Source organism: Ochotona curzoniae, unplaced genomic scaffold (assembly GCF_017591425.1).
Source record: "Ochotona curzoniae isolate NIBS_2020 unplaced genomic scaffold, NIBS_Ocur_1.0 contig_2599, whole genome shotgun sequence".
Lineage (NCBI taxonomy): Eukaryota > Metazoa > Chordata > Mammalia > Lagomorpha > Ochotonidae > Ochotona > Ochotona curzoniae.
Genome location: NW_024465520.1, coordinates 10,870,985 through 10,890,200, shown reverse-complemented (window position 1 = coordinate 10,890,200; position 19,216 = coordinate 10,870,985). Strand labels below are relative to the sequence as shown.

General features: G+C 40.9%; 1 protein-coding gene across 2 annotated transcripts in view; it reads left to right on the top strand.

Annotated features, from left to right (window-relative positions):
- Positions 1–19,216, top strand: part of PLCH1 (phospholipase C eta 1) — a 197,626-nt gene that overhangs the window by 140,280 nt on the left and 38,130 nt on the right. For both annotated transcript variants that reach the window (XM_040974931.1, XM_040974930.1), the window contains exons 7-10: positions 170–373; positions 4,353–4,473; positions 7,667–7,838; positions 15,968–16,075. In XM_040974931.1, the coding sequence (XP_040830865.1) occupies positions 170–373; positions 4,353–4,473; positions 7,667–7,838; positions 15,968–16,075 (605 nt within the window). The remainder of the gene's footprint in view (positions 1–169; positions 374–4,352; positions 4,474–7,666; positions 7,839–15,967; positions 16,076–19,216) is intronic.

The following is a 19,216-nucleotide window of genomic DNA, read 5'->3' as shown; positions in this document are numbered from 1 at the left end:
ATTGACCTCAAGCAAATCTCTCATTGTCCCAGTTTCCCCGACGAAAGCTGTCCTGAAGATGAACGACATGATTGCTATGAGCGTTCTTTGGCTTTTTGGCCTCTGTTGGAGTCAATTAAATGGATGTGCTTTGAAAGCTAATGGGCTTCCTTCTTTTCTTCTTCCAAAGGCTTTACCAACTTCATGCGCAGTCCTGCCTGCGACGTCTTTAACCCACTGCACCACGAGGTGTACCAAGACATGGATCAGCCCCTCTGTAATTACTACATTGCTTCCTCCCACAATACCTACCTGACAGGGGACCAGCTCCTTTCCCAGTCCAAAGTGGATATGTATGCACGGGTGCTACAAGAGGGCTGTCGCTGTGTGGAGGGTATGGACTCTTCTTCCAGGTTCCAATGCAGTTCTTAAATCAGTCAGACTAGTCTAACAGAAATAACAGATGCTTCAGAAAGTGATCCCATGCTAATCAGAACTACCTTTCTACTCATTGTAAAAGAATTCTTAAATCATAATCCTCTCTGGCTCCTCTGTTGTGGGATAATGGCTTAAGACGGTAATTTTTCAGTAGTTGTGAAGAATACAGACTAACAAAAGTTCCTAATAATTGAATAGCCTAAGCAACTAAGTAATGAAGATACTTATAAAATATTAACGTGAGTTAAAACCTTGCAGACTGCCAAAGGTCTGGAAGGTGGCATTCTGCTCTCAGTCATTATGCAGCCATTTGTTTACTCACACTCGACAAGTTTTGCACGGCTGGCATGCTCAGGGCTGCCGTGGACATGCAGCCTCCTTGGGTTCACACTGATTGTGATTTTAACTGGTGACATTTTCTTGGAGGCCAAGTATGGAAAATAACCTTTGCTGACTCTGGAGAGATAGTTAGTTCTGGACAGTTTTGTAAGTTTCTTATTTCTGTTTCCTCTGGAAAAAAAATATTTTGATGTTGAAGTCCTTTAGATATTTGTTGCAGTTTTGGTTTACTTGGCCTAAACTTAGCCCAGCTTGTTTGTGTGATCGTCATCTAGTTTGGAGCCTAAACTTCTGATCCTCCAGCATTACGTTGGGGGTGTTAAGAGGTCCAGTTATCTCTTTGTCTGCTCCACATATTCATACAGACAGAAGGTACACAGCTATGGTGTAATTTTAAAGGATATGTGATTTCTGTCAGATTCCAAGTATCTCCCTCATCAACTTGCATCAGCAACTTCCTCCCCTGCTACTTGGCTTAGTCTCTATTAGTGTGAACTATAGATTAGCACTAAAACAAGATTATATTTGGAGCTTTTTGGTTGAGAAGAATTATACTTATCTGGAAATCTTGGTAAGGTTTGTACATTTTTTTGTTTTGGATCATTTGGTTGGGTTGAATAGATGGTAAGAGGGCCAAGAGGAACTGTTAGGATTCCAGGCCTTCTGTGTGCCAGCATCTTGCTACATACTTCCTTTCTATCCTCATTTAATTCTAGCAGTACCTTCCAGAAATTAAGAGCAATCTCCTCTTGAGAGGCAGCTTCAATTCAGAAGATTTTTTTTTTGGTAGGAGTTTTATAAGTTGAGATTGGAGATCACATTAGCCATACTTTCCAACTTCCCTCTTGTCCAGGCAGTCTGTAGGCTTTCTGGAGGAGCAAGCATTGAATGGCATGAGCTGTACTAGGAGGGATCTGATGAGATCTGTCAGGTTCCATAAGAGGTACTGAATGAGGCTGTCAGATCACATGAAGACAGCAAGAGAAAGCGAGAAGCACAGTGCAAAGGGGAGGTTGGCTTCCTATTTCTTAAGCATTTATTTTTCTGAAAGGCAGGGGCAGCACAGAGAGAGTCGAGGAGTGTGGGTGAGAGAGCGATTGTTGCATCTTCCATTTGTTGATTCACTCCCCAAACAAGGACAGCACTTGGTGACAGGGCTGTAACACCCACCCTGAGGTTAGCTTTGAAAGGGGGATTTTTTTCCTTCCTGATTATGCCTACCACCAAATATTTACATGTATCTGAAGGCTTAGAATTTAGTGATATGATCTTTTTATCATCTCCTAACATTCTATCAGCCCTGTGATTGGAAGTTCTTAGTTCACATTTGGAGCTTGAGCACGTAGAAGTAATGTGTATGTACTCACCGGTACTTTAACTGTCTTGAATCCCAATGAAGTTGCTTCTGTTCTTAAGCCACTATAGCCAGGATTTAAAGAACTTGACATATAGACTGTAGTAGGTCATGAATTGAAAATGTTGGATCCCATAGATATTTTTTGAAGGAATCTTTTGTCAAGTATTGCACATAAGAAATGGAGAATAATGATTTGAAACATTTTTGTTTTTCATGGTATTGTGACCTGAAGACTCTGCAGTTTTAAGCTTCCGTTTTGATGATGTTGTGCTTTCCGTCTTCATTAGTTCAGCTGTGGTCTTCAGTCAGGATATATGGTGTGCTGGGGAAAACTAACAAGACTTTCTGGTGAGGTGGGCTTGTCAGGCAATCAAATTGATAACACCTTGTACATGGCTTTTCACGCACTTGATTTTCAGCCTGAGTTGCTTAATAAATATGGATGTTCTGTTCTGGGGATTTTCGCTTTCATTATGGAACTGATGTCACATTGCTGTTGTAATCGCTTTACAACTTTTTCCTGTTATCTCTGGGAGCACTACCAGCTTGGAACATCTTTAAGTTCCATTATGAGAAGCCGCCAGGTTTGCTGCCTGCCCTTCAGACTGACTTTTTTTTTTTTTTTTTTTTTTTGTCAGATTGCCTTCTGAAGCCTCTAGTGTGTGACCTGATTGAAAAAAAAACAAACCTTGGCTCTTTCGTGGTTACAGGCATTGGTTAGAAGAGTTCTACCTTGCCAATGTTGCCAGCACAGCATTGTCTGTTTCAGGAGGCATCACTGTAATTTGAACTTGACCATGAATGCTTCAGGTCAAATACCAGTGCTGTTAAGGAGTGTTGTAATCCTCTCTGGTTGTGGTGAACATTTTGAAAGTTTTGGAGAGCGGGCAGACATTTGTCCTGGCACTTACATATTCACATCTCATATTGGAGTGCCTGGGTTTGATAGGAGCCTTCAGCTTCTGACTTCCTGCGAATACAGATCTGGGAGGCAGCAGGCGATGACTCAAGTTCTTTGGTCCCCGCCACCTCTGTGGAAGACGTGGGTTGAGTTGTGTGCTCCTGGCTTCAGTCTTGGTCCAGTCTTGGATGTTCTGAGCATTTGTTGAGGTGAACCACAGCACAGAAGCTATGTCTGTTTCTATGCCTCTCAAATAAATAAAGGAAAGTTTTAGAAAGAAGTGTGAGTATCATCTCTTGGGAATAACATACAGAATACAGCTCTAGGAAAGGTGCTCCTGAAAGAGAAGAGACAAATGCTTCTGAACACTGTGATTTTAATTAAAGACAAATTTTCAGTCTATATCCTATTAGACAAATGTAGGCTACGGAATTGTTTATGGTTGGCCCATATTGTATTTTAAAAAGTAGGTTAATTGGCAGTATTTAAAAATTGTGAAAATAATACCTTGCAATAAAATCTAGAGTTTTAGTTTTCTCAGAAGACCTGTCACTGAGAAGTAGTTACGTCAGTTAGATACCTGTTTGTTATGTTAACTGCTAGACTCTTCTGCATGTGTGACTCTCTGCTCTATGGAACATAGATCATATAGATTGGCATCCACTTTAGCTCTGACTGGGATTTAGATGAATAAAATGAAAGGTAAATGTTTCCGTTGACTTTAGATGAAAGAAGCAAAGGCATTTAGGTAGGATTGGATGTGAGCAAAATTGTTTAACCAGAGGAACAAGTTTGAGTAATTAGATTATTTCTTCATATTCACATAAGTCTTTGCAGAGCCTTAGGGTTTGTACTTGGGTGTTGATGTTATTTTGTAACTATTGTAAATTAACCAGTTGAAATAAATCTAATGGAAATGGTGGGTTTAATTGAGCAGTAATGAAAAGCCCTGCTAAGGACTGGGGAAGGACACTGTGGCTTACTAAAGGATTTCTGAAACCTGAAAAAGTGAGCTTGGAGAAAAAAAAAAAAACCCTGTTAGAAATATCACATCTTTCTGCACACTTGGTAGGACTTAGATCAGTGTCTAAACAGGCTGTTTGGAAAACAGATTAATTTCGAGTAAGACATTTTTGATCATGGTAAGCATTCAGAGGCAAATCATCTATTAACACGACCTCCTTATTCTACTGAAGAATTACTTTGATGTCTCTATCACATTATGATAGGTATAATTTCAACTAGTTAACTGAAAAATAATGTGTGTCTAGTAGCTCCAGAAATAGTAATAAATGCAAAAGACTTTGGGTTGTTGATTGGAACTCTGTTTTTTGGCAGTTGACTGTTGGGATGGCCCAGATGGAGAGCCAGTGGTGCACCATGGCTATACTCTCACTTCAAAGATTCTCTTCAGGGATGTTGTGGAGACCATTAACAAGCATGCCTTCGTGAAGAATGAGTAAGTAAAGCAGTGCCTGATGGTACAGCTGTCCAGCAGCACAGGGAGCATTGCCTAACTAACCTGGCTACACACCACATGCTCTTACTCGGATTTTACCTATCCTTTTGTACAACGCTGGCTTTCTCCTTTCGACTCAGCATAACAACGTGAACGAATGATGTAGGTTCCATGTTTTGTACATTTCCATGCTCCATGTATTCCTCATCCCATTCATTTCCATCCTGTCACCTTGAAGACATTCTTGGAGTGACATTAAAGTTTGAAACCCTGGGTATAGGGTTACCCTTCCTGGGTATAGGGTATATAAAATGTCTGGAGGCATAATGGTGTTTGGTATTATGTGATACAGCAGTAAGATAATATTACCTAAGTTTCCAGACTTGATGGATGTCCTTTGTATCTTGAAGTTTGTGACATCCTTGGATTACTTGACCTCTCCTTGGCATTCAATAAAATGTATTGTCTCTTCCCTAATACTTGGCTTTTTTTGCTTCTATTATAACATTTTATCCTCTGTTACTGTCATGGCTTATTTCTATTAATGTTTTTTGCTTGTGGTTTTTTATTCCATGTTCTTAGTCCTTTAGTAGTTGTTATTGCATAAGGTATTTCCCTTGGTCTATTTCATGGATATTTAATTATCCAGGACTTGTCTCTAAGTCCTTGACCTACATTGCAAATGTCTGAGTTTACTACGGGTGCAAGCAGCCGCGGCACTGAACAGGAGATGAGATGTTTGCCAGAATGGTGCTTACGGCCTGAACTGAACTCAACGTCCCATTGCATCAAACCTTTAGTTTTCTTATGTTCTATCTCCTTTTGCTTAGGGGCAGTATTGTCTCCTGGTGGCTGCTGCTGGAAATTCAGAATTAGTCTAGATTCAACCAAGTCTTGTTGACTTTTCTTTGTAAATTATCTTTATATTCCATTGTCGCCTTTACATTTTCTCCCTTTTCTTCCTCCACACTGATGCTAATGATTTCTTTATGAGATATAACCCTGGTGTTGTAATTCCTGTCTTAAGTTCCTTCAAAATCCCCTATAACACACAGGCAGAACTGCCATGACCCTCAAGATCTGGCTTGCTTTTTCCTTCCGGTGTCTTTTTCTGTTGCAGCACAGCCTTAGGGTACGTCCTGATGATTCTGTCTTTTGCCCATTTCAGTGAAGCCCACTGTTTCACAACTCCGTGTTCTCTTGTGTGCTGTTCTCTTTGCCTGGTGTGTTTCCTCCCATCTTTTCACCTGCCTAGTTTGTGCGTAGAATGCATGAGTATTTATGTGTTATTATTTTAACAAACTTAATGATACTGCCAGCTGATTTGAATTTTCCCTTTTCTCTGTATTTAGCATCCAGAGCATATTTCTGTCACATAGCAACCTATAACAATTGCAGGTTACGTGCCTTCTTCTAAATCTGTAGTCTTGTGAACTGATTGAAAATAGCAAGCTATATTTTGTTCATTTCTTATTCATTCTTTGTTGCCTGTATGCTCCATGCAATATAGGAAACATTTGAGAAAAAATTTTGAATTAAAGCAACAAATTAAAATTAATTTTTAAGAAGTTAATACACTTTAAAAATTTTAATAGTTGGTCTCATTAATAATGAAGTTAAAACGCTGTTTTAATAAGAGACACTTGCTGTATGACAGGTTAATTTATGATGCGTTCTGTGTGGGAGAATTGTAAATATTGAATTCTGATTCTGTTTAAATTAAGACAGTTAACACGCTTGTTTGGTACATTTTTAGAAGTTTTGTCATTTTTTTATTCAGTTTGAGTTTCAGCTTTGCATCCTGCTTTCTCTCCGGTGAGTAGACTTGGGGCCCGTAGTGTTTGTGGCCGTGATTGCAGGGAGCTCTCTTGTGCATCGTAGGCCAGTTAGCATTGTTCTCAGCTTCCATTCACCTAAAGCCAGTGACGTTCTCTGAACTGTTACCACCAAAAATGTCTTCAGGTATTGAAAAATGTGCCCGGGACGTGCAGATTGGTTCTCTTTCCTCTTGAGAAGCACGTATTTATGCTGAATATCCTCAGACACTAGCAGGTTTTTAATGAAAAGATTGATAATTTAAAAATGCATGAAAGCTCCCAACGTGATTGCAAGGTACCTCAGGGTGAGAGGTTTTTTTTTTTTTTTTCCCTAGCATGCTAGGGTAAAATCCACACTAAGAAACAAGCAGTACACAGGTTGAGGTGAGTTAAACCAACTCCCATTGCAAAAGTCATTCCTAATATTAACTTCTAGAAGTAGGCTTTATTAATAAAGACTGAAGGTAATTTTAAAAGGTAATAACCATATTGTGGAACCTGTACTTGTCATGAAAGCCAGACAGAATTTTTTTTCTCCACATCTGGTTATTGAGTTCACATATTGGTCTTTGTTGTATAGGAAGAATGCATTCTCTATTATTTCTGAATATATATGATAATAAATTAGGGGGTGATAATAAATCTGAATTTGAAAGAATTTGTTACTCTGAATGAGAAATCAAAGTTGAAAAAGGAACAGCATCACATGGTCTTCCCTGATTTCTTATGTAACTTGTCAATTTTTCAGGCTGGCTTTGGGCAGCCACTTCATGTCTCCAATTCTCTGTATGCAAATGTAAGAGCTGATTTAGAGTGAATACATGTTTTTTTTTTAAAAGTAAGCATAGAATTCAATAAAGAAATGATTATGAAATGTCAGACATAGGACAGTAGGTGACACCCAATCCCATTCTGCTATTTTGTCCTGCATAGTATTCAAGCTGAGAGCCGATTAGGTATTTTTGTATAGTAAGTAACTACATTCATGATAGTCAGTGGTTCTGAGATGCTTCTAGTCTTTAGGATAAATAAGACAAGATTACATTATATGAGTGTGCTTTTTTAGGCTTCTTTTTTTTTCTTAACTTTTCCTTTTTAGAAGACACATACTGGACCTGCCATTTTCCCCTTCGTGTTAAATAGTACACTAAGTCATTTCCCATGGATTGATATTTTGTTCTATTGTTATGCCCATCAAAGTAAATTTTCTCAGAGGAATTTTTAAGTACATCTCTAATCATTCTCATTTTGGATTATTTTAATCATTGCCATTACTGCAAATACTGTCATGAGGACTGTCAGGCTGTGAAACCATTTTGTGAATCCCAGTGGGTTGCCGTGCCTGAAGCCTCTGCACTGTGTTACTGCTTTCCCAGGTTCCCGGTCATATTGTCTATTGAGAACCACTGCAGTATTCAGCAGCAAAGGAAGATTGCTCAGTACCTGAAAGGAATATTCCAAGACAAACTGGACCTGTCTTCCATAGACACAGGAGAGTACAAGCAGCTCCCAAGCCCTCAGAGCTTGAAAGGCAAGATCCTGGTGAAGGTAATTATCTCAGGAAGGGGAGGGGGGCATTAGTGATCACCCAAGCCTGCCCTCCCTTAAACACTAACGGTTAGCTTAAAAGAATAATAATTTGACTCTGGGCATGAAGCAAGGTCTCCATCTGCTTGTGCATCTTATTTAATGTATTTATATTCATGCCTTCCTGGGAGGCTGATTTCTATCTGAGCACACATCTTCCCATTTTGTTTTGGAGATAACAACATCAACACGGTAGTGGATTAAACTAACGTTTAATTTGCTAGACTGTATCAGGTCCCCCTGGCAGAGGAAGGAGTGTGTAGCTGTGTGAGGTGTGTCCTTCTCTGACAACATGGCTTTCAGATTCTTTTCTCCTATTTCAAGCTCCAATAACTGTCTGTTCAAAAATATAAGTCGTCATGGTTGATCAGCCTTGGTTATATGAGTGAGAAGAGTTTGCTTCAAAGAGTAACAGAGGCACAGACGTAATGCCCCACAGGACTCATGCACCTGCAAGGGAGCAGAAAGTCGGCAGAATAGCATTTCACAAATATTCCGAGTGAATATTATCAATGCAAAGAATAGCCAAAAAATAGCTCCTTGAGTTTTCAGTTCGCTTTTGTGATTTCAGTTAATTCCTGTCCATTCCACCTGGCATGGTTTGGATTGAATCCACCTGGCATGGTTGCAATGTTTTGAGATTAAGGATGTAAACTGGAGCAATAAGGAATTAATATTCAAACTGGGTGTTGTGGTTGAAATATGATTTGTTCTCCTAAACGCATGTGTGACTTTAATGTTTAGAAAGTCATATGTTGTGGTATTGGACTCAATCCTACCAAGCTGCTTGGATGTGGGTCTTTGGAGAGTAATAAGGTGGCTAGGGTAGCATGTTGATGATTGAATTCTGATGGTTTTATAAGAGCACGGGAGGCCACACCAGCGCATAATTACACAGGTGGTTCTGCTAAGACATGATGCAAATAAGAGGAGGCTCTTTCAATCACCTGGACCATGAAGCTTGACTTTCTAGGCTCCAAGACTGAATTTAGTGAAACTCTTTATAAAGTACCTGCCTTAGGTATCTCATTATAAGCAGTAAAATATGAACTAATACACAGGTTTGTATCTTAGTTAAAGAGGATGTATGAAAAATCATATAGAGAGAAGAAAGTTAGAGAAACTATGTCATTGCATAACAAGTTTTCATGGTGTATGCCATGTGAGAAAAAGTAAAGCATTCATTTTTATTATTTGTTAAAGTCTGTTTTTGCATCAGTTGAAAAAGATGGATTTTGAGTCCACCCAAAAGGTGGTGTCAACCATTTGTATGTATGTAAGCACTTTGAATGAACACTTCAAGCAATGCAAGAGGTAACATCAAGGTCCATTTATCCAGTCATGCTAAATGCAAACTACTATGGTAAAAGCTCAATTTTTAGAAACTCAGATTCCTAGAAGATGAAATGTCACCATTGTAGCCTTGTGTTTTCTGTTTTTCTAAATACTCTTTAGCGAGAAACCAAGACGTGTAATACAGAGAAGGTCCTTTCGATTAGAATATTTCCTGTCTGGACAGAGGAACTTAAAGTGGGTACCTGATGTGAACTTGTCCCTTCTGCGTAACTGAGATTGGGTCATTTGTTGCAGACTATGCCAGGGGCCTGTGGGTCCCAGGGTGAGTAAGCCAGAAGGTCTCAGGCACTCACTGAAAGGGGAGGCAGGTGCATAGGCTGCTGTTTCCAGGCCCTAAGATCCATTGACTAGTGATGGTGGTCTTTGAACTGTAAGTAGATTGTCTGGTTCTATGGATGAGCATACTTACATTTAAAGCAAAACAAGGAAAATGCTTTCAAGTGCTCCTTTCACAGCAGAACAAACTCTACTGCCAAAAAGAAAAAAACAAATAGCAAACACTGCGTTTGAATGACTAGTACCTGGAAGATGGGCAGAATATTTACTGTAGCTATTATGTACTTTTCAACTATGTACGCATATGTTTTTATCATACAACTCAAAACAAGTTTTGGAAAATGGAATTAAAAGTATGACTTTATCTTAGCGCTGAAAAAATTTGAAATCTATGTGCAGTTTTTCTCATTTGCATTTTCCATGTATTATGAAAATTACACAAATTTATGTTTTTAACTATTTTTCAAGGGTGGTACCCTGGTATATAAATCTTCTGAAAAATGAATAAAAGCTTGCTTATGAACTAAAGTAATAACAGACTTAACAACACACACAGATGGTAGCCCTGACTGTGTCATCTGAGGCTCTTACTTCTACAGATGTGAACCACAGAGCCGCTGTCCGTCTTCCGGAGCCATGTGGCAGAAAACTTGAAGCTGACTGTTAGCATTATTTCCATTCACTAAGAATGAACTCACAGAATTCCAGAGGGCAAATCAGAAGCAGACCACCCCTCACCCGAAGATACCTGCATTATTCTTTGCTTACCTCTATACTGTACTGTGGCTAAAATCCATTAAGTCACATGATTCTACCTAAACTTGCTCTTTACTTTTCCTTAAGGGTAAAGTTATTGACAAAGTGTGCTGTCATATTGCTTTTCTGTCTACTACCTTGGCAAAGTATTTTTGAGAGCCAGGGAAATTCTGGCTGAAAGTATGATCCATATGATGTAAAGCCCTTAACTAGACCTTAAAAGCAGAGCGTATGCGGGTTTCTTGCTTTCTGTTTTTTATTCCCTTCTTTTTGCCACATTGCCTAAAGGAGAATCAAGTTCAGTGTTGCTGCTTTGTCCCTTTACCGTCATCTGGTCATTACGGTCATTTTCCCTTTCCAACCTGAGGTATCGTGTAAGCCATCTTATACTCAGAAGTACTTGCTGCAGGTTATTAATAAAGGATAAGATTTATAACACACAGTGTAGGATCATCGAAAGCGTGGCAGCTGGTGAGAGCCCCATGGCCGGTGGCAGATGGTGGTTGGCAGTTTGGGGAGCCTGAGACAGTGGCAAATGGTCCCATATTAAGCCAGGAAGAAGAGAGAGGTGGGAGAGGCAGGGTGGCTTGCTCTGCATGCTGAAGAACTACCAAGGGGCCATAGGAGAACTACATCCAATCCAAGCCATAGCATGTTGGACCCATTTTTACCATGTAAGGGTTATTGTTTCTTACTTAGTGATATTATTTTTCATGTTTGGTTACTCTTTTATGAACATTTGGAAACACTATTCCTTTTGAATCTGTTTTTTTTTTAAATTATTACATTGTATTATGTGACACAGTGTTTTAGGCACTGGGATTTTCCCCTACTCCTCCCCCTTGAATCTGTTTCAAAACAACCCCAGGTGGTTGTTTGGCCTAACAAGACATGAAGTTAAGATGTCCACTTCCCAAGTGAGAGGCCTCTGTTGAGTTCCTGGCTCTGGCTCCTGGATCTAGCTTCCTGCTGAAGCCAATTCTGGGAGGCAGCAAGCAGTTGGACCCTGCTGCACATGTGTATGAGACCTCAGCTGAATTCCTTGGCTTTGCCATGACATTTAGGGAGTGGTACAGTGGATGACATCTCTGTGTGCTTACTTTTTTTTTTTTTTTGAAAAAAGAGGGAATGACTTTTCAATAAATTTCAAGCCTGTTGTGTAGAGGACCTTATTGGTATCTGCTGTTATAGCCCTAACAGTTGACTGAATCAGTAGCTGGGGGTGAGTAAAGGAATGGTTGATATCTTGACTTTCTTATTTTTGACTATCTTTCAGTCATATTTTAATTAAGTACCTACTTTCTGGTGCTCTTAGTTACTCTATAAATGACCCATAAAATAAGGAAAAATGATGTAATTTTCTGTATCAGTAAGACCTAAAATACTCTGTGGAAATAAATGCCTTAATTTCAAGAAACCTTGCTATTAGTAACATGCAAATTAGATTTTGCCTTTAAAGAAATTAAACTGCTTTCTATTGAAAGGCACACACACACACACACACACACACACACACACACACACACACACACACACACACACACACACACACACACACACACCCCTACCTGCAAAGCAGAGGCAAACCAAGAGGCAGAGCTCCCAACTGGTTCAGAACCCAACAGGGACATCCTTGGCTGAAGCCTTGAACTCAACCCAGTCGAGGTCTACCGTGTGAATGACAGGAGACAGTTACTTCAGCCATCACTGTCACTATCCAAGGTTTGCATTAGCAGAAAGCTGTAGTCAGAAGTAGAACTGGGTATTGAATCCCAGGTAGTACACATGGGTATGGACATCTACCTGCTAGGCTGAATGTCTGCTTCATATCCACCTTTTGAATCTTTCAAATGGTAGAGTCTTTGATGTAGTGGTTAATACCCTGCTTATGATACCATATCCTGCGTTGAAGGGCCTGTGTTCTCATCTCAGCTACTCTGCTTCCAACCCAGCTTTCTGATGACGTGCACTCTGGGAGAGAGTGGGTGATGGCTCAAGTACTTGAGACGATGCCACTCCTGTGGGAACCTAGACTGGGTACTTGGCTCCTGGCTTCAGCCTGGCTCAAACCTACTATTGTGGGCATTTGGGGAGTGAAGCAGTGCATGGAAAATCTGTATTATCTGTCTGTCTTTTTCAAATAAAATGAAAAAAAATTCTTAATACTGCTGCTCTGGTGGTAGAAGAAAATATTCAAGTACCTAAATCCCATTGGATAATTACTATAGATTTTGTTTTTGTTATATAAATTATTTAGGCTACGTTAAAGCCATCACTGTACTAAGGATCTACGATCAATTTTTTTTAAAGAATATTGAATTCTTTTGAAAGTCAGAGTCACACACACACAGAAGGTTGGGGGCCAGATAGAAATCTTTCGCCTGCTAGCTCTTTCCCTAAATGGTTGCAATGGCTAATGTTGGGCCAGTCTGAAACCAGATGCCAGGAGCTTCATCTAGGTCTCCCATGTGGGAATGGGGCCCCAAGGACTTGAGTCTTTTTCTGCTGCTTTCTCTGGTACATTAACATGGAGTTTGATCATAAGTAGAGAAACCTGAAGTATGGAATGCCAGTCTTGCAGGTGGCAGCTTACTTAACCCATTATGCCACAACTCCAGTCCTAGGAGCTCTTGGTGTTAAAGTGCCAGGCTGGTAGGAGTTGTGGTACAGTGGGGGAAGTAAATGGTTGAGATTCTGCATCTCATATTGGAGTGTCAGATATGGTCTGAGCTACTCTACTTCTGGTCTGGCTTCCTGCTAGTGCACATGTGAAGGAAACAGATGATGCCATGAGTCTTTGGGCCCCTAGCACCCATGTGGGTGACTAGGCACCTCGTTTTGGCTTGATAAGTTCTGGTTGTTACAGGCATTTGGGGAGGAAACTAGCAGAAGGAGAAATCTCCTCTCCCACTTCCCCCAAGTCACTCTTCTTCGTAAACAAATAAATAAAGCTTATTTAAAAGTAAAGGAAAATTGAGAGGGAGATTTTCCGGAAATTCTGATTAAAGTTAAGGTCCTGTAGAAGGAGGAGATACATAGGAAGCAAATGTAGAATATGGAAGGGGTAATAGTTGCATGGGGTTTAGGAGGGGCTCAACTTCAGAGATCTGCATGGGTAGTAGGCTTGGGTGATGTTTGGAAATGATTGTTATGTTTGAGTTTGAATCACATGAACATCTCTCCATGTTTTAGGAATTCTGTGTCCCTATGTTTTTGTCTTACTTATTAATTTGAAAGTCAGAGCTACACAGAGAGGGGAAGAGATGCGTATTTCATAAGTTGATTCATTTCCAGGTGGCTGAGGTGGCTGGGGTTGGGCTGGGCTGAAGCTGGAAGCAGCAGTCCTGTTAGGGACCTAGGTCCTAGGGCCATGTCCTGTTGCTTTCCTCAGGCCAATGCCAGGAAGTTGGATCAAGTCACAAGCCGTGCTCCTTTGGGATGCCTGCATCACAGGCAGTGGCTTAACCCACTTCACCACAGCACTGGCCCTCAATCCATCCTTACGTTTTAGGGAATTCCCTTACAGTATCTTAACATGTTATACATTTGTATTTTTCTGATTTACTTTTTAATTTTCTATTTATTTTAAAAAACAAGATTTATTTGTTTTGATTACAAAGGTAGGTTTACAGAGAAGGAAAGATCGAGTAAGATCTGCATCTGCTCCTTCACGCCCCAAACGGCTGCAATGGCCAGACTGAGCTGATCTGAAATCAGGAGCCAGGAGCTTCTCTGGGTCTCCCATGTGGGTACAGGGTCCCCAGAACTTGAGCTGTGCTCTGCTGCTTCCGAGTCTATAGGAAGCTGGATCAGAAGGGAAGTTGCCAGGACATGAACTGGTGTGCATATGGGATCACAGTACTGCAAGGAAGAGGATTTGCCTGTTGTTCCGCTGTACTGTCTCCTGTGGATTTGTTTTTACAGCCCTTCCTGATCCTGGGGCACAGGCATCCTACCTAGGTGCTATTGAAGGTAATAGGCAAGGGGCCCCACGCTGCACCCGTTAGGAGTGGTGGAGGTGGTGGCAGATGTGTTCATGGCCCAAGTGCAGCATTGATGGCAGTGGTTCCTGTTACCCACTGGGTGGGTGATAGAGTGGGAACCCATGAGCTCTGTGCTTGGTTGTCCTGGAAGTGGTACTTTCACTGGCTTAGTTATAATCCATAATTTTGTTTGGCGATTATACTAGGAATCTATTGTGGCATAGCAAATGGTTCCCAAATTTAGTGGCCCTAAACAGCAAACAGTTTCTCATAGTCTGTGTAGGTTAGGAGCTTCAGTGTTGATTAGCTGAGTCTTCTGCTCAAAGTCTCTCAGAATGGGGGATTTAGCCATCAGTCAGATCTTTCAGTTCTGTGCCATGTGGGTATCTCTGATGAGTGGCTCCCAAACCTGGAGAAGGTGTGGATGGAAAGAGGGAGACAGGGGAGAGACCCAGCTCCATCAAGGGAGAGGAGTACAGAAAGGCATGGGCACCAGGAGGCCGAAGACACGGTGTGCTATTTTAGAGGCTCCTCCCCAGTGGGCGTGGCTCCTTGGCCTCAGAGCCTGGCTCTTCTTTGCCCTCCACCCTTAAGTAGATTCAGGCAGTAATTCAGCACCCTCTTTAATATTCCTTTCTGCTTGTGGATGAGGAGGAATACCAATGCTGCTAGCTCCCCAAGAAGCCTTTTCCAGACCCCTGGGCGTTGCCCTCTGCTGCCCTTAGTTGTAATTTTACTTTTCTTGAATATAAATTGGAAAATGTAGGAAAGGAGACATCAGCTGTTGCTAGTAACACTGTTACTTAGAACCTATCACTAATTGCTTGCTATAATTGACCGTATTTCTTCCCAGGATTCCACTAATGTATTGCTTACAGTTCTGGATGAGGAAAAGTGTTAAGATCAGGCAGGGTCAGTGATTGCTGAACAGCACCTACTGTGTGACCTCACATGGTGCATGCGTGCAGTAGGGACCTCAGTGTAGCCCGGGGATTCCTTCATGTTCCAAAGTTCAGTCTCTTAATTCTGTCACACAGAGTGCTAGGTTCCAGCACAGGAACTTTTGGAATACCAGTATTCAGACCTTGTGATGAGTCAGATATTCTTGAAAAGAAGTCTGGTTTGTATTTTTTTTTTAAATTATATTCCTAATTAACTATATTTTATTGAAAGTAATAAGACTACCCCTTTTTCTATTCTTTTTTTCAAATCTCTTTATTTTGTTCATTTGATCTTTCTTCTGGCAATTTGAGGATTTGGTTAGCCGTAAGATATTCCGTTTTTCTTTGCACTTGTAACAATAATTTGTGGTAAAAAAGGCTTAACAAAAATCTATCTACAAACAAAACCATTTTACAATGTATGGTTCAGTCACATTATTGTGTTACCAATTTCCACCTTTTTTTTTTCAGCTTGCAAAACTGAAACTCGATGCCCATTCCACTTCTCGGGCAACATGGTTCTAGTTTCTGTCTCTGATTTTTCTAGGTATCTCATTCAAATGGGATCAGAAACACTTACCTTGTTGCATCTGTATGTGCTTCACTTACTTATGATGCTCTCAGAGGTCATCTATGTTATCAGAATTTCTACAGAGTGAATAACACTTTGTGTTTATACCTGATGTTTGGCCAGTAGTGGACATTTGGCTCACTTCTGCATTTAAGCTGTTATAAACAGATTTTCACTTTTTAAATGGGATATCTTGTTGCATTTCAGGGCAAGAAATTGCCTTATCACCTTGGCGATGATGCAGAAGAAGGAGAAGTTTCTGATGAGGACAGTGCAGATGAAATTGAGGATGAGTGCAAGTTCAAACTCCATTATGTAAGTTACAGACTTGGCCATAATCTTTTCACCTTGAATTTGCTGCAGTAATACGAAGGGGGCTCCAAACTGACGTTGTGTTAGAGTCCTCACAAAGATGGTGGCTCTATTGTGTAAAGGCTATTTCTTGAAAATTACTTTGTGAGCTGGCACATAGCCACTCAGTTTGTTGAGTGCATGAGTCAAAAGATTCCTAGAGTTGAAAGGGATGCTAGTGGTTAATCCATCTGACCGCCTCTCCAGAGACAAGTCCTTTCCTGTTTCAATTTGGTGAAAAATCAAACAGTGGCTGGGATTGGCATTTTGTTTGATGAAATCAACTCACTTTAGCATTGCCTCCTTGGCTTCAACCAATAGTCTTTCTGTGTGGTTGGTCAAGGTTGACTTGGGATAGCCCAGATGCCCCTGAGCCTGCTTCTTTAGAAAGCTCATCCCTCTCTAAGGAAACATGCCTTGGACCAGAGAATCTGTAAGCGCCCCACCCCTCACCCCAGGTAGGAGACTGTTGGGTGAATATTTAATTAGCCACATCCTAAATAAAATGGTACCTGCTTTGTGTTTCTGACTCCTTTGCTAGATCCAAGAGCTGCCTTGGCAGAAAAGCTGCATTTCACCAGGTGAAAGAAACCCAAACCTGGTGGAAATAGAGAGCTTTTCTGCATTTGTAACTCACATGTCTGCCGGAAACACGTGACACTAAGAGAAGCACACGTGATCACTGACTGACTACGGGGCTTAGAACTTCTGTTTCTGCAAAATAGTGAATTCCCTTGACTATCAGGGTTATTATCCTGACCCCTGAAGGGGAAAACGGAGACATTTTGTGTAAGTCCTTCCTGTTCTCCACAGTGCCCTGATTTCACTGAGTCTACTGTTGACAGTCTGCTGTCTTCCATAGAATGCTAACTATGATGCCTTGCCGGGAAGTGTCAAAGGTGTCTGGCACTATTTTCAAAGGGCAGAAGAACTTAATGATAGCTGCACTATTAGTAATCACTTTTTTCTTGGATCTGCTGTGCTTTAAGAGGGGCAAAATGAAGAAGATTGAGATCAAAATGAGGAAGAGCTGTTGCTCTCTGCCTTAATCTTTTGCCTTTGAGTAGTCTATATCAGCTCAGTTAAGTACCAGTAACAGGATGATGGATACAGAAAATCAGGTTTATGTAGTTAAAATATTAAAAGTATTTTAAGCAGTTTCCTCTTTCTGTTCACCTAGATATTAACATTTGCTCTTTTGTAGTTAATGGTTTACAGTTTTTGCCTCTGTCCTCAGGTTTTGCCTTGCTTCCCAGACCTCTTGAGTGGCAAAAAGTCTTTCTTTTGAATGCAAGAAACACAGAGCCTCCACCAAGTTACATGTGGAGTGAACACTGTTTTCTAGGGCAAATCAATGAGAGAAGTTCAACAGCTATTATGTTGTAGTCATTTATTGTTGTAAGCTGAGTTATTCCTTGTCCTAAACCCACCCAGCTCTGTTGTCTTTCTTGTACCATCATGAACCTTTAACTTTCTAAGGTGAGTGTCTGTGGCTGTAAACTTCCATGGAGTGCAAGCTGCAGTGTTACAGAAACAAAACATTCATTTCACCAGAGCTGGTTCCAGCTGGGTGCCAAGCCTCTACAGAGTCTTAGTTGATTTCTAGGAAGCTATACATGTAAATCAATTAAACATGGTTCCTTAAAGGTGAACATGATCCTTCATTTGAATTCTTTGATTTGGCCTACTTGGAAACAGCACCTTAAGTGTAAAGGTTTAGGATGCCTTTTTGTTATCCATTGAAAGAGAAAATAAAGCAAGTGCTGTTCTCATGGAAAAGTATAGCTTTTACTCCACCTTTAAAACTTGTTGCTCTGTTTTTGAGCCCCTGAGAAAAGACGGTTCGGCGTTTGGAAGGTGTCGTCTTAACCATCAGCTAAGCGCCCTGTTGGTAGAGTGCAGATACCTTGTCCAAGTGGCAGATTTAAATTCAGCTGGTTAGCAGCAGCCACGTGGCCCAGTGCAGTGCCTGTGTTCAGGGTCTAGTTCCAGCTTCTGACTCTAGTTGCCTGGTATTGCACCTGCTGGGAGAAGCAGTGGCAATGACTCGGGCCGTTGTGCCCTTCTACCCTTGTACAAGAGCTGAGTTGTGTCCTCATGCCTAGTTTTGACCAGGCACAGCATTTGAGGACTGAACTATTAGATGGGAGCTGCCTATCTCATTTCACTCCTGCTTTTTTCTAGCTCCTCCACGTCAAATAAGTAAGTTAGAATAGATATGCCCGATTATGTTTGTGTAGAGGCATGCACCATGTATAGCTTATGTGAATCAGTAATTACCTTACAGGAAGCTCTCAATGTCATTTTGAAGTTAAATAGTTAGATTTATATCTGCATTATCGCAATAAGTAAAGATCTTTAGGTGATGATTCATGGATATGGGAACACAAATGTTCTTGAGGTAGTGCAAGGTTCATTTGTACATCCAACAACTTTGAGCCACTCCTGTTGGAGATGTGCCCACTGCCATGGTAGGTACTGGGGAATGTGCCAGTAAACCATCCAGGCAGAAATCTTGGCTTTCCTGGAAGTTATACATCAATGGGAGAGGGTGAAGACAGACAAGAAACAAGATGAATAAGTGAAATATATAGTGTTCTAACAGTGATAAGTGCCAGAGGGAAAGGGTGTATGTGTGCGTGTGAGAGAGTGAGTGAGTTCATTTGGTATATTCATAGTTGTGTGGATGTGAAGAATCTGTTGAAGCTATAGTTGAGATGTCTGGGAAGGACACACAGAGAAGATAACATTGTGGCACAATGGGTTAAGCTGCCACCTGCAATACTGGCATCCTACATCACTACTTGTTGAAGTTTTGGCTGTTCCACTTCCAGTCTGACTCCCTACTAATGCATGAGGAAAGTGACAAAAGATGTTTGCAAGTACTGGGGCTTCTGTCACTTATGTGGGAGACCTGAATGGACCTCCTGCTTTGACCTGCCCCAGCCCCGGCTGTTCTGGCCATTTGGGCAGTGAACCAGTGACCAGTGCATCGAAGATGTCTCTCTCTCTTTCTCTTCCCATCCCCCTCCACCCGTCCCCTTATCTCCTCTAATTTGGTAAAAAAAAAAAAAAAGTAATGATTCTTTTAAGGATATGCAGTTA